The following is a 26033-nucleotide window of genomic DNA, read 5'->3' as shown; positions in this document are numbered from 1 at the left end:
AGACACCATATCCTGTAAGAGGAGGCCATTTGACTTTGAGTTATTTGTTTTACGGGGAAGGGCACTAACCCTCCACCAACCCACTAGCTGACAAGCAGGGAGCACGTATGGTTTGGTTATATGGTTACCACCCTGCGTTGTACATGGTTTCTTGGCTTACAGGAAACCATTTAGCTTGTCACTCACTGTAAAGCCACCTGTAAAGGAAAGAAAAGCAATAAGAAGTGACAGGAAAGATGGGAAAAACAGGAGGAGAGGAGGGCAGGCACAGAAAAAGAATGACAAAGGCCAAGGAAGAAGCAGGCAGCACCACACCAAGTGAGTGGATGATGGTTGCCAAAAAATGGACAGTCTGTCCTTAAAAGGGCATATCTGGCAATCCTAATGATCTATCTATCTATCTATTGCCAGACGCCATAATCCCGTAAGGGGTGGCCATTTGACTTTGAGTTATTTGTTTTACGGGGAGGGGCACTAACCCTCCACCAACCCACTTGCTGACACGTAGGGAGCACGTTTGATTTGGTTATATGGTTACCACCCGGCGTTGTAAATGGTTTCTTGGCTTACAGGAAACCATTTGGCTTGTCACTCAATGTAAAGCCACCTGTAAAGGAAAGAAAAACAATAAGTGACAAGAGAGATGGGAGAAATAGGAAGAGAGGATGACAGGCACAGAAAAAGAATGATAAAGGCTAAGGAAGAAGTAGGCAGCACTACATCAAGTGAGTGGATGATGGTCGCCACCACCTGCCACCCACTGTTTATAAAATGCTCTGTTTGGGAGATGGTAAATTTTGATTAAGGTGGCCTGGTTGTTTATAAAATGCTTTGTTCAGGAGAAACAAGATTTTTGGATTTAGGTGTCCTCAGTAGATATGACTATAAAAAGCTGCCATTCATTCTTTACCAAACAGGTGCAGCCTTTCCATATTTTCTATTAAAATGAACTTTTCACAGGTTACTTATAACTGTTTCTGGATTACCACAGCTACTGGACATTTTTATAAACTTACCTCTGAAAGCTAGGAGGATTAAGAATGCATAAATAAATATTCAGAAAGTATCTACCAGTACCTGGCCGTAAAATGCACAGAATACACTGACATATTCAGTTTGAGCGATAGTTGGTAAACAATACATCAGAAACATCGTCAGTAAACAATGCCGCAGGCAACCTGCCCAAAATAGGCATATTTTGTCTATCTGATGTTGCGTACGTGTCAAAATCTTGTGGGTTACTGGGTTTGAGGGACAGGGCCAAAACAATGCCACACCCGTTTGGTAAAGAAGTAATAGAGACGGCTACATCGTATATGGGATGCTTGCCTCAGCTGAATAAAATCATTTGGTTGTAGGTTAGTCTGGATAAACTCCAAGTAATCAAGCAAAATAATTGTTTAGTTTATGCTTGCTACCTTGAGAGATAATATTCAACTCAGGAAAGATCTCTTGATTTGAAGTACATTAAGGCAGCATCTCATACTTTTCAATTTTGAAGTCTTTTATAGGGTGAATAAAAGTCTTTGGAATATCAGAGAAGGAAGGATGCAAATGGCAGAGGACAGGGTATGTACAACAGTAGACTTTTATCAGTCCAAGGTTATGCCCTACCTACCACCATAACCACCAGCAGTACTACTACTACAGTACTATACTATTACCACCACTACCACCAGCTAGTGTACTATAATAGTATACTATTACTACTACTAAATATGACCCAAAAGGGCCAGTCAGTGTTATATAACTTCCTCAGTGTTCCCAAAAGTAGCATTTCAATGAAACCACTTGCAAATTACAATCAGTCACCGACATCAGCTGCTCATGTTTGAAGCCCGTATTTCTCGTACGTCAGCTACCCACGTCCCACGCCCTAAAGAAGCCATTTACAAAAGACCTTTAACTTTTATCATAAGCACAAATTCCGTTCAGTGACTTATTTTCCGTAAGTGCTACTTTTGTTTGATCGTATTTTCACCTTAATATACCCTTTAATTAGGCTGTGAAATGTTTGGTGTCTAACCTTTCTTACTAGATTCCTAAAAGATGCTGTACCTATCTCCTATCCTCTTTTCTTCATCCATCCTTCCTTCCTCTTTTCTTCCTTCCTTCCCCAGTTTTTCTTTCCTCTCCTCCCATCTCATCATCCTTCTTTCTTCTTCTCTCCTTCCTTACTCGGAAGATCTCTTGTACTGTACGTACCTTTTAAGAAGATTTGTGAATGGCAAATGTAAACAATAACGTATCGGGTTTGTTTTACTGTACTACTATAAATTACATTACAAAATTCAGACAGTAGCTCAAATTTTTCAAACTGGTTACCATAATATTTAAAATATGCATGAAGAGAAAATGGATTTCTTTTCTATTGCAAATACCGTGAAAGAATGTTAGAGCCAGTTTATCGTAGGCTGAATTTTGGCGCCCTTGTCACTTCAGTGAAGTCATGGCCGATGTAAACAGTCCGGCAGTGGCTGGTGGAGCCAATATGAAGTCGTCAGATGTCATGTGTCCTGTATGCCTGTCGATATTGGTGGAGCCTGTGACAATGCCTTGCAGCCATTCCCTTTGCATGCCGTGCTTCACCCAGAATGTGGCCCAAGCAGCACTCGCCTGTCCCCTCTGTCGTTTAAGGTAGGGTGGATTTTACAATTTTTCACAGGTTTTTCCTACTCGAGGAAAGTCCTTACCCACCAATGTAAGCATTCCCAGTGTTTGACCCTGCATCGCTTCAAAATGTGGCATAGACTGAATTCAAACACCAAATCTTGCAGTTCATGTGTCTACTGTACCGTAGATACAGTTACCGTAGTACCGTATTAACGTTTTTTATGTGACCAAGTCATTCTGTCTTCAAAGAATTGCAGGCAGTGAGCTGATCAGTCGGAGTAGGTTAGGCCAGAAGTGTTCAGCTGATTTTTAAATTACAGTAATTATACAGCACAGTCCAATGAAAAGGTAAGCAACCTAGGTTAGAAACATTACTACTCATCTGTACCGTGTACAATCTATGTAGATGTTGAGCCTACCTTTCAGTATTTATGTTTCAAGCAAGACTGGGACAGATTTCTTGGAAAGATATTAACAAGAACCAGACTGCACCAGGTATCCACCCCTGCATCAGTTGAAACTTGAAAAGGAAGTCTGCTTTGCTATTTTTCTCAGTGATCTAAACTTTAGCCAATTCATAAGTAGACAGGACCACCTAAATTTTTTTTTTTCCTACCCTTGAACTGGTTCAGTGACATTGTAAAGGTACACTGGTGTGTTTTCGAGTATGAAAAGGAGATATTATTTTACAAGTTGGCACTTAAATGGAAAATGTGATTACATAAGGGCCAAGTTAGGTTAGGTTAGCATAAAATTGATTATGTTAGCATTAATATGTTAAGTCAGGGGTGTTTATGAAAAATTAAGGATAGGTATGGTACCCAGTATGGACAAATAGGCACTGATAAGGGTAATTTTGTTCATAAGTGGCACTCTGAGATGGCGGCCATCTGTAAACAGACACTGCTTTGTTAAACTTGTCACCACTTTTTAAAGAAATTTAAAATTCTGAAACAATGAAAAAATGCTCAAAGAATCCCATGAAGAACTAAGGTAAGGAAAAAGCAGAGTAAAACTGCAAAATAAAGTGGTCCCATGTCTCCTTAAGAATTTTTATTTGTGCATACAGTTTACACTGTATATGTTTTGTACTGGTTTGCTTGCATATGCCTGACATGGGTAGGTAGCTTTATAATGTACGGTACCATATACAATACATGGTTAAGCCTTGCTTGACAGGTCCTGAAGCACAGTATGTAATTGAGCCATAGGGTAAGGGAATGCCACAGTTGTCAATAAAGTACGTAAATGAGAATGACCTGATGTGTGTAATGACACACCAAGGACAAGCTACTCTGTGTAGATGCTGATGCTTAGGTGTTCAGTTACAGGGAGGTAGGCTAATCAGTACCTGCAGGCTGAAGGACATTGATGTGGAGAGAATGTTTGAGAGGAGGCTAGGTGGGTTAACCAGTGTACAGAACTGAATGCAAGAGGAAAAACTTGTGCTGCAGGTGACTGCACAGATGGGCAGGCAGTTGTCAAATAAAATAGGCTGAACCATACAAGCATAGAGCATTAAAATATATATATACTCAGTATCTATATCTATCTGTCTAGCTATCAATTTGTATATATACAAGTGCTCGTGGGCCCTTCAGGCCCCTCGCACTTGTTCCTGCAGAGGGCTCTCGCGCTGCTCTAATATATTTTAGTTATAGCTGTGGGCAAAAAATTCTACGGAGATCTATGCCGGGTGCCTGTAGCAGCATTTTTTGGTCAAAATGTGATCGCTCATGAAGTATAGTAAAAGTTTTTCAATTGTGACGGGACCAAGTTTTTTCACATCGTCGAATTTTCTGCAATTTTTGTGCCAATTTTGGTGTGATTTGAATGTGTAGTTTCGGCTGCCCAAAACACACACACACACACACACACACACACACACACACACACACACGAAACTGATGTCAGTGTATGTGAGTGAGGTGGAGGGGGGAAGAGGGAGGGGGGGGTCAAGGATGAGATATAGGGATAGAGTGGAGAGGTATATGAGAGAGGGGGGTGCGAGCTGGGAGCAGGGCAGTGAAATGGCATTGAACAGGGTGACATGGAGGCGATTTTTTTGTGGCCACCCCTTACTGGATTAAGGCTTCTGGCAATAGATAGATAGATATACTGTAAATACTGTATATACACAGGGTAGTAATTTGATGGCCGTCCCCACTGCAAGGGTTCCCAGGATGGAGAAAGACATTGGAGATGATGATGGTGATAATATGTAGTTTAAGAAAGCTCTCTAATACTGTAGGCCATTTCAGTGATGACATATTAACTTGACATGCAGGATCAGTGTGTGGGTGCGGCATGCCACCAAAAGCAAGAGGCTGGTGAACACAAAACTTTGGCAGACCATACAGGCGAAGTTCCCAGCCAAGGTGCAGGCCAGACTACAGGGGGAAGAGGATGTGGATAGTGAAGGTAAGAGTTTTCGGTGTACAGTAGACCCTCAGTTTAATGTACAGTACCTTGATAGACTGGATATCGGATTTAACGGACGCTATGAAGCCACCAGACTTCCATTGGCAGTAATAAATAAATTCCATTAATTGGGGCACAATAGGCTGCATTACATGAGTTTCCTACCCTGTTTACTCCAACAATGATGGAAAATAAGCTACAAAAGGGTAAAATTATGGACCATGTTAGTATAAAATGGTAGCTATTTGAATATGCTATTGTCCCCCCCCCCCCAAACATGCCTGAAATCCCACCTCAGAGGAACCATTGGCTATAGCAGTTGCTTTATTGGGTCAGGCTTTCCCCCAGGTAGTCTGTTACTGGGAGGGTCTGCTGTACTTGGCTTCATGCTCTTAACCCTTTTAGTATGATGATGTTTTATTTACAGCATTAGATAGGCAAATAGATAGGTAGTTTTCTTTCCATCTTCATGTGATTTTACTCACCTTGGGAGGGGGGGGGATTGTACATTACTAAGGAGGTTCAGGTACAGCAATATCTAACCTCTTCATTCAGATAAGTCTCCCCCACAAGCTGAATCAAGTTGTGTGGTGGTGACCTGATTAATATATAAAAAAAAATAACCACTATGTAGTAGGCTCAGACATATAGAGATGATATTGATTACTGAGGGAGGGGGTAGGATTGTGAATGAAAAGTTGAGAGAAGGTTGGGACTTGATTGTATTCATGTTGTGATGAGAAGGAGTGGGTTGAGATGGTTTGGGCATGGAGAAGATTGAGGATGACAGCTGGATGCAGAGGGTGTGAGTGTTGAGGGTCAAGTTGCTAGAGGCAGACCAAAAAAGACTTGGATGAGGTCATAGAGTGTGACCTCAGGGATAAGGGACTGAATAGAGAGGCTGCATGAGATCAAGGAGCTTGAAATAATGTCGCTAGGTGACAAAGGTCGACATGTGCAAACATATTAGAGCCATAATAAGTAAATGAACAAACAAACAGTATTGTGCCTATCTGTCTATATACAGTACCGGTAGTACATATATCTTTGTCAGTGGCCAGATGCCATACTACACTAGTGCATGGAATTAGTGAACTGTAGCTGTATAGTGTATGATCATGTGCACCATTGCTTATCAGATTTTTACCTTGTAATTGTTGATTTTTTATTTTATTTCATACCACCTATGGTAATAATTGTATGCAGCTTTGGAAGGACTCAGGGGATTTAGTATTAAGTATCTGTCCTCTCGGGGATTGGAATCTGAGAGTTAATATTCATTACTGAGATGCCTTTTATTCAGTTCTTTTTAACACCAGATAGAGATTATTTCATTCAGTATAGAGTGAGCCATAGGAGCCGGAGAAAGTTAAATCAGTTTCAGATAGTACTTAAAGTATTGGTCCCCTGTTCTGGCAGAGATATTCACCCCAGTACGTCATGTGAGCAAACCTGGTGAGATCCGTAAGGAGTATGAGGAGATGGTGGCACTGCAAGATCAGGAAATATCTCATAGGAGAAGCCAGGAAGAGGTGGCTTCAAGCAGCCTCATTAAAAAGTTGCAGGTAACAAGAGTATCTTACTTTATGGTCTCAAAGCCAAATTATAATTTAAGTGCATAATACTGGCAGACCTCTAAATTTTGCAGTACAGTACTTTAAAGAATGCTTGTATTTGTTGGAAGTGATAAGTTTGCACCCCACATTGCAGAGTGTAGTTAGTAGCTATATTTTCATCTGAAGTTAAGGGCTTTGTTGCACCTACACAGTCAGTTTTAGTAATGTGGCCAAAGAATTGGTAATTCATATATGTGTTCCTCGTTTCTGTTGATTATTACCCAGCATATTGCTCTACTTAGTGTATATGATCAACTCAGCTCTTCCATTACAGTGATTAAAGTTTTTTTTTTTTTTTTTTTATCTTGTTTCTCCAGACTTCTTTATCCAGCTTAAATACCTGATAGTATCTGTAAGGCAGATATTCAGATACCTGTAATGGAAAACCTCTCAGAGCGAAGGATTCAGAAATTAAATATACGCCATCATTTTAGTGATGGCTTTTGAATTTTATTTTGGTTTTTCTGACTTCCCTGTCCCTGATCTAGGTCCAGAATTCTTAGAAATTTATGGTAATGTCAGCCAAAACTTCCTGTACCCGGACTTCCTAATATTTGCATTTTATATATTTCTTCACTACTGCTGTCTATCTACTGCCAGATTCCCTAATCCTGTAAGGAGTGGCCACAAACAGATCGCCTCCATGTCATCCTTCCCCCTGCCATTTCACTACCGTGAACTTAAAAAAAAAAAAAAAAAAGCCTATAACAAGCATGCTTTTTATCAAGCGTTTTTAATGCATATATTTGGCTTGAACACTTTGATAAAGTGATTGTTAAACAGGAGGAAGAGAGAGAGCGAAGTCGGGTCCAAAAGGAGCAGAAGGAACTAGAAGAACAAGATGCTATTGTAGCTCAGCAGATAAAGGTAACAAAAAGAGAGATATGGTTGACTATTTGGTTATGTAGATAGAAGGGCTTTGCTTTTTTTCATATTCATTTATTTATTTGTTGATAATGTGTATGACTTTCCTAAAGTGGATGGGAGGGAATGAAAGGAAAGGACTTCACCCTCATTCCAGATTTTATTTTTTTCTTTTTTCTTTTTTCTTTTTTTACCCAATTATTCAGCTTGGGGAGGATCACTGATAGCAGTTTGGCTAATTAAAGCTATATCTAACCCCTCCTAAGCTGAATAAACATATCTAGAATTTGCAGGAATAGAAGTAACATTCCTGGAGCAAATGGATGAAGCTACATAAAGCCCATGTTTGGAGACTGGCTCTTTATAATGTGAAGCATTACAAAGAAACTTAATCACTCTCCTATATTTCCCTGCCACCCATACATCCCTGTAAATAAATAACATGTCTGTCATCATTTATATCACTAGCTATATATGTGTTATTTTATTTTTTTATTATTATAATTTTTCAGTGTTGAAACCTTGTAAGAAATTACTGTGACTGAACAGATATAAGTAAGCGTTACTTGAGTTTGGTTGATATCAGTTAATTAATGTTCAGTGTTATATGCTTGATGACTGTGTATTACCTTTTTACAGTAATTACTTTGCAAAATTGTCCTGCATCAGACTAAGCTTTTTGGTAATAAAAATACTGATTCTCTTTCATTGATGTGGTATTGTATATATATCAGGAACTAAATTTTCATATATGTTTTATTGTCAGGAAGCAGAAATGATGCAATTGCAGAAAGAATTAGAGAGGTTGCAGACGATGTGTGCCAATGACGAGGCAGTGGCAAGAGAAATTGAGGTACAAATTGGTTTTCCAAATTAATGTCTAAGTGCACATCAGCTATAAATAAATTGGCTAAGCTACATTAAGTATGGTATAGTGAATTTTATTACTGTAATGTTGGAGAACTATCAGCAGTGTGCCCAGTGAAAAGGGCCTCACATTCATGCTTTATTCAAACTCCCCATAATCCTAGCTACACCTCACAAACCAAAAAACATAGGAAGATTGCATGGCTTGTAAGGTGTACCCAGGATTCCAGAGATTGAATGAATGATGTGTGAATGATTGTCCGGCTCATTTTACTGGGCATGCTGTAAATAGTTTACCCACATTCGTACTTTCTCTTTACTTGTGATCAGATCCTCCGTTCTTGGGCTTCCAAGATAATGGTAAATACTGAATTATAAATAGTAATTTATACCAGTAGCTACCCTCACCTTGAGATGATTGGACACAAATTAATGATTGAGTTTACTAGTAAGACTTCCCAATTGTCAGTTGTAGGCCTCTAAGCCATATAACCTGTTGCTGCATGATCAGGAAGGTATGCAGTAAATCTACCACCACTACCTCTTTCATCACAGTAATGTCTCATTTATTCTCAGTACCTTCACACAGTTTTATGCAGTTTTGGAAATATCTTTCATATTGAGGGCATTGATGAAGGCTGCATCCTGATAAGTCTTTCCCAAGCACAATAAAAATATCATGGAACAGCAAGAATGTAACATGGGAGACATCTTGAAGCTGAACAGGTTAGATACCACCCTTACAGGATGAGTGCAGATATATTATTACATATGTACATATTAATTACTGTTTATTATACTTAGTAAATAATGTATTCATCTGAGGAACACATAACCCATTGAGTCTACTAATGTGGTTTGTTGTTCATTATTGCTTCAACCCTGGGAAAGGCCTCTGTTATTGAAAGAGGTACTGAATGCTATATATAATTCCTCCCTTTCCAAAAGTCTCTCCTGAGGTACATGTAATCATCTGGTAATAGCATAAATAATATAGAAAAATGCCGTCTGACTAAAAGAGTTAAAAATGCCTTGGTTCACCCAACTGTATATCCATAATTATGATTGACATTGATAAAAGAATATGACCTCTTTTAAACAAGTGTGCTGAACTGGAGAACATTGATCTGTGGCATCCTGCAATAGCTATAATGTCTTTGAGAACACTTGCTGTCATTTTCAATCCCCCCCCCCCCTTAGTTTGCAAGAGAATACATAAAATAATACAGGTACCTGTACGAATTTATTATACAGTACTGTATTGTTTCATGGTGAGTACTAACAGTTAAGTTTATAGATATGTTACAAAAGTTTAAAGTAAGGTCAGATAGTGCTGGATAATTTTTCTGGAATTGGTGATTTTTTATTAACCCCTTCACCATGATTACTTTCATATTTTATTCTCTTTATCTCCACACAGTTCCACTTAGTTTTAATGAATTTTTGAGTGGGAGAAATTGGATATAGCCTTCATTAATCTCATCACTAATCTGGCACTGTCTTAAAGTGAACATACTAGTTAATGAAATAATACAGTGTATCAGCGGATTGAAGAGATTAATAGGTTTTGGTTGATTCTACCATATTTATAAAATCCCTTTTGCTTTTCAGAAAACTGAGCGTCAACTACGGCAGCATGAACTACGTAATAAAGCCAACGTGACGCCCACACGGGGACCCATGGATGTTTATATTGGTGAGTTGTGTATGTTGAGTTTGCATTGTTCAGTATCATTGCTCTAGTCCAGGCAATATGCAATACAGTATAATGGATAAGATAGACTGTAAGAAGGGACTAAAGTTCAGGCTGTATTGGTGAGTTGTATATGTTGAATTTGTATCTGTTCATTAACATTGTTCAAGTTTACATAACATCCAATATATTGGATAAGACCGGCACAAATAAGGCACCTGGTAACTGTCATCTTGGTTATTCAGTCCCTGAAATTTACTCGTTTGTTATGTATTTGAGTGTGTATAGCAGAACTACTTGGGATATTCCTCCCAGAAAGTGTAATTCACTTTCCTCGCTACATGTTTGGGGGGGGGGCAGGGTGGCTTAGTGGCAGAACGTTGGAGGTCATGAGTTTGGTCTACACTGGTAGCTGCCATGCCGGGAGGGGTAGCACACTCCTGTCACCTGGCAGAGCTATATGATCTAATAAGGTCTAGCTTGGGGGAACATTTCCCTTTTCCCACAACATTTTATCATATTTTTGTATCCCATCTACTCTTGCTTGCTGCTTGTGTATGTGAAGTACATGTGTAAACACAAATATATCAAATGATGTGCCAGTGATTGGGCTAATGAGATGAGGCCAGGATTTCAGAGACATGAATTATGTGTGAATGGTTGTGTAACCCCAATGCACTGGGCTTAATGTTGATAGTTCTTCCAGTTTCGCATTCTGGGTCGGGATGTTAAACCAATAAGGAATGCTTTAGACACTTTTTATTCTGGCTACTGTTGGTTGGTTTTATAAAGCATTGAGAAACACCTTGCTCTTAACCTTATGTAACAAAATAAATCATCTAGTAGTAGTCACAGTAAAATGCTGGATCCTGTTCTACTATAGGTAAATCAAAACAACCCTTTCAACCCTTTGACGAAGTTTTCTATATTCCTGCAGTTTCCTGACAAATCTGTGAGATCAGGAGAGTGCCACAATACTGAAAGGGTTAATTATGGCCATATCTAACCCTAAAGTACAAGTACTTTGTACGGAACTGAGTACAATCATCAGGAATGAGCAAAACAAAATTCATTGTCAGATTGAAAAGGCTAATACAGGAGTTTTCCTCAGTTTGATGTTATCTAGTGGCAGTCAGAATGAAAACCCTAAGTGCTGTTCAGTTGATGTAAAGTGAAGCATATTTAAATTTTGCAGTTTACCTTCAAAATCTGCTTTTAATCTTGCATAGCTTTTCATTTTATGCGTCACTTGGAGTTGGCATAGTGTACTTATTAGAATTTGGGGAACTGAATTTTAGCTGCTATATTTTTGGTGTTGTGGGGAAAGTTATACATTGCCACTGAATGTTTTTAACCCATGCTTTGTGTTCAGGCCAGATGACTCCTCGAACATCTGGCAAGCACCCAGTTCCAAGTGGATCCAGGCATCATGATCTGGGTGAGTAGAGTACTGGTAGCTACAGAGTACAGTAAAGCTTTGTTGCCAGTTACTTTATAGAAGGAAAATAACTTTCAGTGTTACCTGTAAAGTTGTCTATCAGTTCCCCCAAATTTACAGTGCCAGTTGTGATGGTTTGGAACACATCTCTGATGTGTAATTAGGACTATGTTCCCTTTTTCATCTTGTCCACCTGTTTGACATACATACATGAGTTAGTTCTGTGGCTGTACTGAGTTTATTGCTGTTACCATGCGTTGAATTTGTTTCATCATAATTTATAATTTTACTTGGATGGCTATTTAATCAGGTTTCATCTCTTTTGGGTCATTTGTTACAGCACTTGAGACAGCTCGAGGAGACCATCACAATCCTCTGTTTCAGACAGTGTGTTCAGTTTGTTATTGTCACTTGCAGGTTATTGTTTTCAAGCTTTAGAGAGATTTTTCAAACTGGAGGGTTAGATGAAACCCTCTTTAATTCCCTACTACCTGATGGCTCACCTAATCTGAATGCTCACCTAATCTGAATACGGTACCATATAAATTTATGGTTACAATATGAATAATAATGATAATAATAATAATATCCTCAGTTGCAGGGTAATTTGAGAAGTTATGTACAAATACCACTATGTACTGTAGGGATTCATGTAAAATCTCTCAAGAAGTTTCACAAGATTGAGAGCTTTCAAAAATTATGTTGCTGCTGGATCACCTGCAGCTAGATAGATGGTTTAGCCAGGCCCAAGCTGGTAACCAAAAAAATCTTTCCAGAGATGGCACTGAAGGTCTTGTTATTTCCAGCACCTATTCCTTTGTATGTACATTATTTCTTCAGTTTGTAATGCTGATATTTCTCCTCCTTTTTTGCCCCCTGTACCCCACTTCCCCCCTGGAGTGGGAAAGAGAATCAGGATAAATGAAGTACCCATCTAGATCATGTATCTAAGATATGATAATTTCCTTCCAGTGTGAAAATGGAGATTTGGCCAGGATGATTTTGATAAATACCGTATTCTGAGTTTAGTTTTGAGCTACATTGTTGATATTTACTAGGTACTGAGTTTAGGGTTAATTTTGAATCATATTTATTACCTGTACAGGTCAGAGCAGACTACAAGCCACTGGGAGTAAGCAAGAAAACTGCAGCCCATCATTATCCCAGTCTGACAAGCCTAATATGGCCTTCCAGTTAGACACACCACATTCTTCCTCTTCCATCCCAGGAATAGTAAGCCACAATGTTGGCAGGCAACTGAGAGAAATAACTTCTTCACAGAGCTCAGAGTCTGGTTGGTAGACTTATATTTTATGTTTTCTCATTTAGTTATCCCTTTATCTTGCTTTCTTTTTTCTTACTTTTTGGATCCTGTCTCACTCCATCCTTAGATGAGAAAAAGAATTCAGGATGATGATAATGAAGAGTAGACTCTATATGGCAAGTGTAGGCTGTGTGAAGTGCATCCTAACAGAGAAATACCAAAAAGTCTGTGCAGATGGATAGGTCTTGAAGTGAAGCCAGAATTATAGAGACTTGAATGGTATGTGAATGATTGGTCCATTTTACTATCATAGGCATTCTGCTAATAGTTCTCTTACATGGCAATAATTTCTAGCAGTTAGCTGAAGCAAAGAGGAAATGAGCAGAGGGATAAGGGAGAGGGGAAAGAGGGAAAGGAGAGGAAGGGAGGGAGATCTGACCAGATTTGATACTTCGTTCTTTATGTATCACCAGGAAGCTATTTACTACGCTGGGTGGTAACTATACAACCAAATTATGGCGCCTGGTGGTTTACTGGGTAATTATGTCACTCCGGTCGAATTGAGCTGATGAAGGTTTATATCCAAGGGATTGCTTGGGTTTGTTGCTCATGTAATGCCACTCAAGGATGAGTGAGGCTGGTCACTCTTATCTTAAATGTCAAGACCAAGGTTCCTACACTACCCGTGGGGCAATGTAGGATTGGATGGTGGATGGATGGAGAAAGACTCCAACTTGCTTGCATGCATCAATCTTGGTCACTTAGAAGTGGCTTTCCATGCTTCTTGATCTCTGGCAGCCACCCTGTTCAGTTCCATATCCCTGAGGTCACACTTTGTGACCATGTCTCGGGTCTTTTTCAGTCTGCCTCTTGCAGCCCTACTCCCACCGTTCACTTCTCACCTTCCATACCCAGTTGTTATCCTTCATCCTCTCAACATGCCCAGACCATCTCTATTTAACCCTCCCCATCACAGCACCAGTACATCAGTGCATTCCAGTCCAGTCCCATCCTTCCTCTCAACCCTTCAATCGTAATCTTATATGTAATCGATGTGTATTCTTGTGTGTGTCCCATACAGCATTGTCACATCTACATGTATGCTTAGGGAGGGTGGAAGGGGAAAATCGGTTGCAACTGTACTCAGTATGAATTTAAAGGTAGACAGAGGCTATGATGGCTCAGAAGATTATAGTATGGTTGGTGAATGTGTGTTGCTTCAAGGTATGCACATTGAGAAAGTATATGCCATCCAATCCTTTGCTGCCCTTTGAGGGCTAGGCAAGTTGGTCCTGACATTTAAGATGAGAGTGACCAGCCTCAGTCATATGTGAGTGGCATTACATGAGCAGTAAACCCCAACCATCCCTTGGACATGAACCTACATAGGCTCAAAACAATTGAAGCACGTTAATTACCTGCTAAACCATCAGGCGCCATAATTTGGTTATATGGTTACCACCCAGCAGTAAATGGTTTCCTGGTGTACAGGAATAAAATTATCTAGTAATTTTATTCCTGTACACCAGGATCTGAATAAAATTATCTAGTAACAGGATTGAAAGGGTTTCAACTTGGGAGCTGACAGTGAGGCCCTACCTCATAAGTGTTGCAAGAGCAGGTGCATCTTGAAGTCTTGAGTGATGCACAAAAGGATGTGTGGCATGTTCTGCTGGGCAGTCTGTTCCTACCATATAATTTGTATGTTTTTCTCCCTCTTTTTGAATCCTTTTCATCCCATTGAATGAGCGAAAATTGGATGAGGATAACAATGATCACATTAGTTGTTTTATAATAGGTGTGCTTATGATTGGAGAGTGATAAGGGCAGAACAATTGGGGTTGATGGTTCAGCTGGTTAAGTAGACATTATTGGGAGTCTTGTTCATAAGGTAATGACAGACCAAACTGTAAAAGTACTAATTGATGTCTTTCTTGGAGAGTTACATCAAGAATGGACAATATAAACCAAGGAATAGAAAGATAAGAGTGTTCAGTTGTTAAAGACCTGCTGTATATTGTTACCCAAATCCCTGATTGAGAGGGTATTTCAAATACAGTAATACGCAGTATATGTTTGTATGCACACCAGTTTGTTATATCATGTTGTTTCAGTTGTATGTATACATGTACTTGGTAAAATTAACTTCATATATTCCAGATTATGATGATTCCAACTTTTTAAGATCCTCTAAGCACCGGCATGTCACATCAGGGAAGGAAAACAGAAGCAGCAAGCGAAGAATTACAGAAAATAAACAAAATAAAGAAAACAGCAAAACAAGTTATAGAACGAAAAATAACAGTCTCAAATTTAGCCCAGACATTGACAGCTACAGCGGAGTGAGGCAAATACAAGAGCCCTTACGAGATGAAAGTAGTGATTCTGACGAGACGGATGCAGAAGATATGATTCCCGAAACCAAGAGAGCCAGACCTAGCATCAGTGATGATGATAGTGAAACTGAAGATACCAGCAAACTTGTTGGTAAAAATGGTCAGAGAAGCGGAGATGCCTCCAGAGACAGAGAAGACAAGAACATCTCCACAAAAATACCTGAAAATGACTTTACAGATCTTACTGCAGCTCTTAGTGATGGTGAAAATGGGGTAAGTTACAGAGATATAAAAAGTGTGTAATAGAATGATGTCTTTAATACCAGTGTCCTGAAAGAATACAGGCAGTCCTCATTATACATCAGGGATGACCGTACTTCAAAGTATAACAACTTTTTCTGTGCAACTGGTACTGTATATTGAGGAAAATTGGCAAATCAGATTTAAACCATAGGCAGCACTATAACTTTGATAGGCAGTGACTCTGTAATTTACTGTGGACACCTAATAGAAAAAGTAAAAATTATAAAATAAGCAGCATATAATGAAGACTTAACACAATTGCATGTTGAAATAGTGGCATCAGTGTTGTCTAATACTACGCAGCAGGAAGGAAAAGTACAGATTTAGTTAGGAACAACAGAGTCTGCTTCTCACATTGTAGGGAGAGAAACCTGTACCAAACCTTTCTCTGTTTAGGAATATTAGACAGCAGAGGAAAGTGAAACATTAGGCAACCTTTCATCCCTGACTGCATACTTTTTATGCCCAGAATGCGGCATTTTAATATCTGCTTTATAGAGGTGGATTTTCTCTTACTCAGGAAGCACTGGCCTTGCTTGTGGCTGAGCAAAAACGCATAGAGGAGAGACTAAAGCAGGAGCAGGAAGATCACCTACTGGCAAAAATGCTGCAGAGTGAGATGGACAGACAACGGGGCATGGTGAGTAGTAACTGTAGTGGCTGTTGTTGTTAATCCCTCTGTTTGGAATATGCACTGAGTGGTCACATGGATAAAACACCCTAGTTGGAGTGATGGCATTGCAAAGGTTCACTTCGTAAGAGGTGAATGGAGGTTTTTTAGTCATGTAGTCACCAAGGGGAGTAGGTCGGGCATCTGTTCTTTAATGTACTGGACTGTGGTAGCCTAGCCTCAGGCGTCTACACTCCAAATAGGGTAAAATGGGACTGTCTTTTTCCCCCTTATAATTATAAGATGTTATATTTATTAAGTTTGCTTTTTCTGTCTTCTGACATTTATATTCAGGTTAATAATATTAACACCTTCATTACATTAATAATAATACTTATAAATTATTAATAATAATATTTAATGCCTTCAGTACATTGACAGATTTATTTCTGCTACTAGTCAATTTTATTTAGCTTTGAAGTTCGACCTAGTAGTGAAGGAATTAGGGAAAACTGTTAACCCATCTAATACAAATACTCAGTATTTGTATCAGATGGGTTATCAGTTTTCCCTAATTTCTTCACTATTAGGTGGTATTTCAAAGCTAAATAACATTGACTGGTAGCAGAAATAAATCTGTCAATGTACTGAAGGTATTAAGTATTATTTGCTCTTGGTTTGCCGACCATACTTCACCTGGATGCACCATACAGTAAGAAACAGTGTTGCGAGGAGGATTTAGTCAAGCATTGTGCATAGTTTTGAATTATGAATCCTTGAGAAGTGGCTGTAGATGATATGCAGATCTACAGAACAAAAGGATCTGATAAAGATGAGGATGACATTTTGAACAGCCTCTGTTTAGAACTCATTTCTCCAGATTACTTTCCCTCAAAATTTTTAACCATAGAAGATCAGGTCCAACTGTGACAGATTTCTTTATGAAAGGAGATTTGTAATCTTGTGTATGGATTTTTTTTCCCCCATTGTTAATCTCCTGTATTTAAAAAAGAAAAAAATCAGCTGAAGAAAAGGTTTTGTGAATGACAGTGATGATTATAACTCTATTTTGTAGGTCAGTGCATGAAAAGGGTACATTTTTTTTTTTTTTTTTTTTAGGTCAACAGAAGTAAAGGGTCTGTGAATGAATATGGGCTGAGGGAGCGGCGACCTCGTAGCTACCGTCTCCATGGGACCTGGACACCACCCAAAAATTCTAAGGAAAGTAAAAGACAAACCACGCTTACAGAGAGCATACAAAAGCTTCATAAGAAGACATAAGTTATAAAGAGTATATTATCAAACTACACTAGTGATAGAACAATGGTTTACATAGTATTGGCAGCATGCTTTACATCCATGGTGTTGTGAATATTATCGTTCCTTCTGTAGTCTTTCTTTTTCATGTCCTCAACAATTGGCTAAAAGGTTCTGCCATACCACTGAAGCAGTGAACATACTGAAGTGAGCATGGATTACATCCATACATAAATCACCTAAATCATCTAATCCTGTGTTGCCCCATGAGGAGCACAGGAGCCCAGGGTTAGGCAAGTTGGTCTTGACATTTAAGATGAGAGTGACCAGCCTCACACATCCCTGAGTGGCATTATGTGAGCAACAAACCCCAGCCACCCCATGGATATAAACCTACACAGGCTCAATCTGGTTAAAGCACCTTAGTTACCTACAAAACCACCAGGCACCATAATTTGGTTATATGGTTACCAGCATAGTAAATGGTTTCCCGTTGTACAGGAAACCATTGGCTTGTCACTCAATGTAAACATGGATCAGCTGCTTTAAATTAGTGGTGTTTTATTTCATTCTTGCTTTGTCCAAAACAATTTCGTTTAACTTTGAAGAGGTCCGAAACTGAAGGGGCATGATATAGCCTTTATTAACCCCTCCACAATAAGGCAAGTCTCCAGAGTTGAACAAACTAATCTGACATTAGCTTGAACAAAATGGAAATAGGCTTTGGGCTGAGAGGGTTAAGTGTGAACCATTTTTTGTCAACATTGGATCACAAGTCTTGCCTGTGTGGGTGTTCCCTGTTTTAACAGGTCCTCAGTATAAGTTGCATTCTTTGATGATAATTTTTCTTATTTAACTCCAGTCCAGTTGTATTGTGTTAAAAAGGGTTAGGATATTTTGGAACAAATCCTTTTCCTCAACTGAAGACTATCTGTATAGCATGTGCCATATGGAGACTTAACTGACTTTTAACTCAGATTTGTGAATTTGTGGAGAACTGTAATCACTTTTGTTTTTACCCAGTGGACCTGATGCACTCCCATAACTTTAATTCAGTACAGTCCCAATTGACCAGGCAGCTTGGGAAGTTTACCCTCCTGGTTACTGATTTTCCCCTGATATCTGACATATATCATTCATCCTCTTATACATAGACTATATTATTGCAGTGTATACAGTACTTACTACTTATATCAGGGGCTACACTAACAGATTTCATGTGAAACATTACCTCCCCTTAAACACACCCCATAGACACAACACGTGTGATTAGTGTCCTCCAGTAATGCAGGATGCACATGGTAGGTCCATTTCGTTAAATGTTATTCATGGTTTTACTCATAGAAACATGGAAAATAAACTAAGGAAATCTTGAATACTGGTGAACTGATGGTTTAGAAAGAAATATTGTACTGTATAGTAAAATTATTACAATGCCTGTGCTCACATATCAGCAGTTCATACAGCCATGGCCCTTCCATCTATTTCTTGCCCATCTGACAGGGGAGCGCGGTAGCTCGGTGGCCATATGCATAGCTGATATGTGAGCACAGGAGTCATAATAATTCTGCTGTACAGTACAGCATTTTTTCCATGTATCTTTAGTTTACCAATAAATGTTCTAGGTTTATTTATTTAATTTGTTTTTCCATGTTTATTAGTAAAATATTGGATAATACAAGAAAGGACTTGCCAAGGTAGTGTAAGCTAGTGTGTAGTTGAGATGGTCGTTAGGTGCAAAAGCTGATAAAGAGTATGCCCTTTTAAAATGGATATTCTCATTTAGTTTTTCATGAAAAAATTCCTTGCGTATGGGTCCCTGGGACTTGATATCATAAATTGCAGAAATTTCAACATTATAGTGCATCATCAGTGTCTTAAAATGTTCACCTTTTTCAAGTCTGTTTCATAACCTAGCATCTCTCTCAAGGTGAACTCAACACGCTTCAGTTTAGTTTGCACTTAAGACATCACATAGTATAGAAATTGCCATGTGTCACAACACAACAACAAGAGAGCATGTCTGCTGTGTCACCGGTAAGCAGACGGGTGATTCGTCAGTGGGGGGTGTGGACAGTGACTGAATTAGAGGAGGGGAGAGAAGAGAGGATGTCTGAGATGGGGATTAGCTAAAAAACAACCTAGAATGAAAATGCCATCACCTCACTTCGTCTGACTTCACCTAGTCTCACGTGATACATGACTATCCTGTGGAGTGGTGGGCAGAGTGGCACACACAATTATATTTTTATGTATGTTTTTGTCAGCCCATGAATCTTCCCAGTTGTCAGATAATCCTGGTTAATTGGATATCAGATATCCAAGATTGTACTGTATTAAGTTGTTGGTGCATTATGAGCCAGAGTTGTGAGGTAGAACTGGGTCTCCTTGGTTACTAATGAAGTCAACCCTCCAGTCTGATTATACTGGACCATCTTCTGAGCTAAAAGGAGTTATGGCTCTTCTGCAGGACAGAAAAAAAATGTGCTGTACTTGTGTGAGAATGTTGCACCATATATCATTTGAAAGTTGTGTGGTGGCAAGGATTGTAACCTTAACGTTAAAGTATTCATGTTATTAACTGTCACAGGGTAGCTGAAAAAGTTATATACCCTGTTATTACAATAATTTCACAGCTGGGACCTGAAACTTTTTATGCTTTGTCTTTGTATTTCCCTAGACGTAATCATCCAATACTATTTACTAATGACATTCATTAGTATTGACATTATATTTAAAAGTTTTATTTCTCAGCAGTTTAGGTTTATTTGTCCATATCCATCCCATTACCTGCAGTATCATCATCATCATCATCATCTTCATGTACTTTTTCCCATCCAAAGATGGGATGATATAGTATGTAGAAACAAAGAAAAAGTGTGAGTGGGAGAATTTTAACAGCATGCCCAGTGGAACTGGCTGGATTGACATTTACATGATCATCATCATCATCATCATCATCATCCTGACCTCCTTTCCCACCCTAGGGCAGGGGTGAGGAGTAGCAATGTCCAGACAGCCCAAGTTTGCCCAGTCCAATGGGCCACGCTTCCATTCACTCATCATTCAAGCCCCTGGAATCCTGGCTTTATCTGATACACCAAAAACATTCACCTCATTCTGTAGCTTCACATAAACGTATCCGATAGAGTCAGTCCGGACGCTGTCACGTTAAAACAGGGTGCCAAATCCCCAATCATGCACTTCTTCTCACAACATTCATCCAGCCAGCATGATCTCGTCAGTTCCCTAGCCTCACCGACTTCCATACCTCTCTTCCTCACACATTTATCCACCATATCTTTCCAACTTCTCCTTGACCTACCTCGCCTCCTCCCTCCTTCAAATTCGCTCAGACATAAATTTTTCGCCACTCTTTTGTTAGCCATTCTCTCCACATGACCATACCATCTTAGTACATTCTCTTCAATTCTTGGGTCCACAGACTGTCTCACTCCACATCTTTCACGAATCACATTATTTTGTATCCTGTCCACTCTCTGTACTCCACAAACATTCCTCAGCTCTCACTCTTGACTTTTCATTCTCATGCCACACCATAGTCTTACATCCATATGTTAAGGTTGGCACTAACACTCCTTCATGTAAGCCTCATGCAGCTGCAACACTCAAGCCTTCGTTTCTTTTCAAGGCCTTCATAGCACAAGCTACATTCACATATAATTAAAACCTCCCAAACATGGGTCCACATCATATTTCCAACCATGTGTGTATGTATGTGGGGGGGATTGTTACAGATGTACATCACATATACTGCTAAATCAAGTCATGTTGTTATCTATCAAGTTAAACAAATTTGCCAGACCCTTATATGCTCATCTGCACGTAATTCGCGTAACCACCTTGATCTCATCAGTTCACATGCCTCATCAGCTTCCATTCCTTGCTGTCTCACATGCTCATTTATTTACCATATCAGTCCACCGTCTTCAGATACCATGTCTACTCCCAATTATGAACTCAGTCACAGTTACCTGTTTCACATCCCAGTCTACATCCATTCTCTTTTTTTTTACCATACCACCTTAAGACACTCTTTTATCCTGTAACTAACACACTTCCTTAACACACACTCATCTATCCCTGTTACTAAGACTCTTCCTTAGTCCATATACTGTATACCTTATGTATCAACACACATTGCTAAAATTTTGAGCCACTCACAGCTTTTATAATGTAAGGCAGGTGTCATTGTTGCTATTTAATTGCATAGCATTCATATACTGTATGTGCCTAAACTTTGCTCTATCTCAGCATTATGCTACAAAATGTAAATTATTGGCATTTGTCCGTCATGTGATGCTTCAGTACAGTATTAGAATAGACGGGGGAAAAAAAAATCACATCTTGATAGCTTAGGCGAATTTAACTTTAATACTCATATACAAAAACATGACCTATTGCTGATATTTATTTCTAAGTATGGCGTTCAAGGGCATATGTATAGGCAATAGACTGTGCCCATAAATGCCTTGCTGTGTGATGGTAGTTAAAAGATTACCAATCAAGGGAAGTTATTAAGGCTAGTTTTGTAGTAAACTGAGCTAATTTTGTAATGGTTTCAGGAACTATAATTGAGAGCTAATGGATTAAGTAAATATTTTCTCTGTTTGAATGCTGTACTACTTCCTATTTCTTGTAACCTGTCAACATTTAATTGTTATGATGTTTTGCTGTTTTTTAGCCATTGCACTACAATTAGTTCTGGATTTCTCATGTTATTAATTTATTCATATGATTGGTGCAATATAGGTAGGCTTATGTATAGACTGTACAGTAAACCTTCTGTATAACAGACTGATTAAGGGCTAATCCGAAAGTTTGTTAAATCCATTGTTTAATAGTCTTCTTAATTTACACAGCCAGGTTTGCTAAATACCTATGGTAGATGTTGTACATTGTTCTGCGCAAAGCGTTTACATTTACATACTGTATTTTGATTTTCTCTAGGCTAAATACTCTACTGCACAATTCAAGCCAAGGTGTCACATAGCTGGTTGGTCAGCGGCATCCACTGCTTATACAGAATCTGTTTCAGTATACAGGTATTAGGATGTTATTTGGTAGGTTTAAAGGGTTTGTTAAAGCCAAGTTTATTAAATGGAGGTTAATATAAGGAAGGTTTACTTATAGTACTGTAGAGCTTTGTTATGGTACTGTAGTTGTAAATCATAAGCTTTAAGGGGCAATGTAAGGTCTGTTAGAGAGGCAGGACAAAGAAATGTTGAGCCATTTATAAAACACATTATGCCATGTGATTCATAATGATTTTGACCTTCCAGTGCTCCCAGCTCTGTTATGATGAGAATAAAGGATATTTCTGTAGGTGACTTGTTTTTCATACACTATATGTACACCACTATTTTTTCAGTTTTATATTTTGGATGATGGATAGATTTTATTACTACTGTTATTAGTATTATTACCTTGTTTTTATTCACTTTTGAGACTCCCAGCAGGTCTCAATGTGGCTGAAAAGAGCCTTTAAATACAGCACTTGGGTCAGATGAGATATGGAGAGAACTGGAGTGTAAAGCCTAAACTATGATGATCCATCCATCCATCCATCATCCAATCCTATGTTGCCCCATGAGGAGCATAGGAGCCCAGGGCTAGGCAAGTTCGTCCTGACATTTAAGATGAGAGTGACCAGCCTCAATCATCCCTGAGTGGCATAACATGAGCAGTAAACCCTGACCACCCCATAGATATAAAGCTTCACTTGCTCAATCCGACTGGAGCACTGTAATTACCCACTAAACCACCAGGCACTATAATTTGGTGCATAGTAAATGGTTTCCTCGTGTACGGGAAACCATTTGGCTTGTCACTCAGTGTAGTCACCCATGGGCAGAAGAATGAAGGAAAGAATGGCTGAAGAGGGAGTGTAAAGTCACCCTTAGGCAGAAGGATGAGGAAGGAATGAAGTAAAGAAAGGCAGAAAAGGAAGTAAATTCGGAAGGAGAAGAGGAAAGGGCAGACACCAGAGAACAGCATTACACGTGTGGATGGTGAGTGCCCTTACCTACCACCTAACTATGACTGAAAAAAATATCTTCAGATTACATTTAAGTTGGATATTTCAAATTAGAGGTTACCTATAGCCGTTATTAACCCCTCCACCAATACCTGTACTTTGTTCTTTTTATCTATAATTATCGTTGCAGTTTTACATTCATCATTTTCATTAATTTCTTTCCATTACATTGATTCACCTGGGGAGGAGGAGGAGATGCAGGAGGGTGGGAGGAGGAGAAGGATGTGTAGGAAGAGGAGGAAATGAAGGGGGGGAAGAGGAGGAGGAGGAAATGAAGGGGGGGGTAGAGAGAGAGGAGGAGGAGGAGGCTCCAGCACATAACATATCCCCCATATAGCAAAACTCTTCCACACTCGAGACTCACCAGCAAGATCACCCTTTTCATGACCAATCATCTCTACATGCTGCACAATCGAACAGGGGTGGATCCAGGAATTTTCGGTGGGGAGGTCTGATTCACGGATTCAACCAGACTTGACGCGACATACTGATATTTCAATGTTGAAATTGCCTCTTTATTCAATGATGCATGGCCGGTGGGGGGGATTCATCCCCCCCCCCTTGGATCCATCCCTGCAATCGAAATAAGCATTATCTCACAATCAACCTCTAATACCACTCTACATCTATTATGCACTCACATACCACAGATACTGAACAAGATGGAGTTACTTCTCACACTCTTGTGGCAAACCACACATGGCCACTCTCCCTTTGCTTTGGCTGTACTGCCACCCGCCCTAGATATCATCGCTTTCGTTTTATCCGAATTTACTCACCCTCGTGCCCCATTCCCTCTCTCCACATCCTAGATCTTTCCTCCGCCTCCCTTTCATTTTCTGCAGTCATTCTCTGTTTACCATGGGTCTCGAAGTAATGCCGGGGGATTTCTGATCTGAGTTATATTGGGTGTTGTTACATGCAGAGTAGACAGCTGATAACAAGGAGGGTGCTGCGTAGAATTTTGGTAGGTGGATAAGGTATGCAGCCTTGTGGAAGGAGAGTGAATAAAGGAAAGGCAAATATTATGGATCGTGGCAGTGGGCTGGCTCACTGTTGGAGACTGGGCAGTGGCCTTGTGCCGTATGCAGGAAGGGAAACAGTACCTGAATGGAAGTGGCACCTTGCTAACGTCGCTGATGCTGGTGACTGGGGCTTAGTGATGTTATTGATGCTGGTGGGCTGGGTTTGGTGATGTCATGTTATACTTCCATCTCTCTGAATATACGTAATATATCAAAATTAGTGATCAACTTATAAGATATAGGAATTAGATTAAAATATATGCAAAAGCTAGAACTTGAATGAAAAGGAAGGAAGGAAAGAGAGAGAGAATGTCATCCTGTCTTCATATCATCCAATCCTTTATTGCCTCATCAAGAGCATACAGCCCCAAAGCTAGTTTGCTTAGTCGACATTTAAGATGCAAGTGACCATTTGCTCTCCCAAATTATAAAATCTCCCACTGGTCACAAACGGCTGGAGCGACTTTATCCGCCAAGCATAGTAGGCTACTAGGCGCCCATACCCCTGTACCTTCATCTGAACCATAGAACATACTGCACAACTCCATCATCTACAGTATGACTACATAATTCATCTGCACCATACACTTGCATCATACACCATGTGCTTGCGCCATACACTGCATCGTTTACTATACACATGCACTATACACCTGCATCATATACCATACACTTGTTTCATACACCACGCACCTGTATCATAACCACACACCTGCATCACATCATACACCTGCATTATAAACCATACATCAACATCTTACACCATACTATTGCATCATACACCATACACCTTCATCGTAACCATATACTGTAGTGAATGCAAACCAAATAAAAAGATAAACATAGCACGTTATTCCGTTTTTACTCTGGTCGTCGTTTCAAACATGCACACAAAATGGCACCATCGCACGACCATAAAACGCATCAGTAGCTGTTAGGAAAACACTTTGGACTTACGAGGACAAGTCTTTAATGATACAGTACTACCGGTACCGTATAAGTTTCGCTCTATAAAATTCCGTCTCGCTCGGTAAAAAGAAACGTACAGTGCCATTAAAAACTTGTTCGTTCTCTTAAGGCAATTTCTTTCCACAGAACATGTCATTCCTGCCATTTCAACGTAAGTTATTCAGTACCGGTAAATATATTCTCATCTTGGTTTCTTTCACCGTTTATTACTAATTGCAACATATAAAATTAACCCTCGATATTACAAACACCAAGAGCTTATCCAGCTTGCGATGCTGATAAGAAACCCCACACTCAGAGTTCCAAGGACAAAACGTGAACCATTGCACTGTTTGTCAGGAAACTTGAGTGCCAGCCTCCATGTTTGCTTCATCTGCTTCCAAAGCTTGAACACGATTTCCAATACTGATTTCCTCCAACACTGTTCCACAGAGGGACGACGGATTTTCGAAAGGACTATACATGAATATTTTTACTTTTTATATATATATATATATATATATATATATATATATATATATATATATATATATATATATATATAATGTAATGCTCAGTCTGCTTTGCAGGCATGTCTAGGGCATTCAATCAACCCGAGAATATTCACCGAACTCGGGTTGCTCTCACATCCCCTTCCCCTCTCCTTCCCCGGTCTCTTTCCTCCCTTCCTCTTGTGTTGTAATGTATGTGCTGTGATAT

General features: G+C 39.4%; 1 protein-coding gene across 1 annotated transcript; it reads left to right on the top strand.

Annotated features, from left to right (window-relative positions):
* Positions 1-2449: 2449 nt before the first annotated feature.
* Positions 2450-17306, top strand: LOC145398485 (uncharacterized). Its single transcript, XM_080271361.1, has 11 exons — positions 2450-2637; positions 4901-5034; positions 6454-6599; positions 7434-7517; positions 8281-8367; positions 9993-10077; positions 11447-11512; positions 12618-12806; positions 14937-15385; positions 15936-16055; positions 17145-17306. The coding sequence occupies exons 1-11, from the start codon at positions 2450-2452 to the stop codon at positions 17304-17306; spliced, it is 1710 nt and encodes a 569-aa protein (XP_080127487.1).
* Positions 17307-26033: the final 8727 nt, after the last annotated feature.

Source organism: Coenobita brevimanus, chromosome 45, assembly GCF_032717465.1.
Source record: "Coenobita brevimanus isolate Jiangsu-jjx chromosome 45, ASM3271746v2, whole genome shotgun sequence".
Classification (NCBI taxonomy): domain Eukaryota; kingdom Metazoa; phylum Arthropoda; class Malacostraca; order Decapoda; family Coenobitidae; genus Coenobita; species Coenobita brevimanus.
Note: the sequence above shows the minus strand (reverse complement) of the source record. Positions and strands in the feature narration are given on the sequence as shown.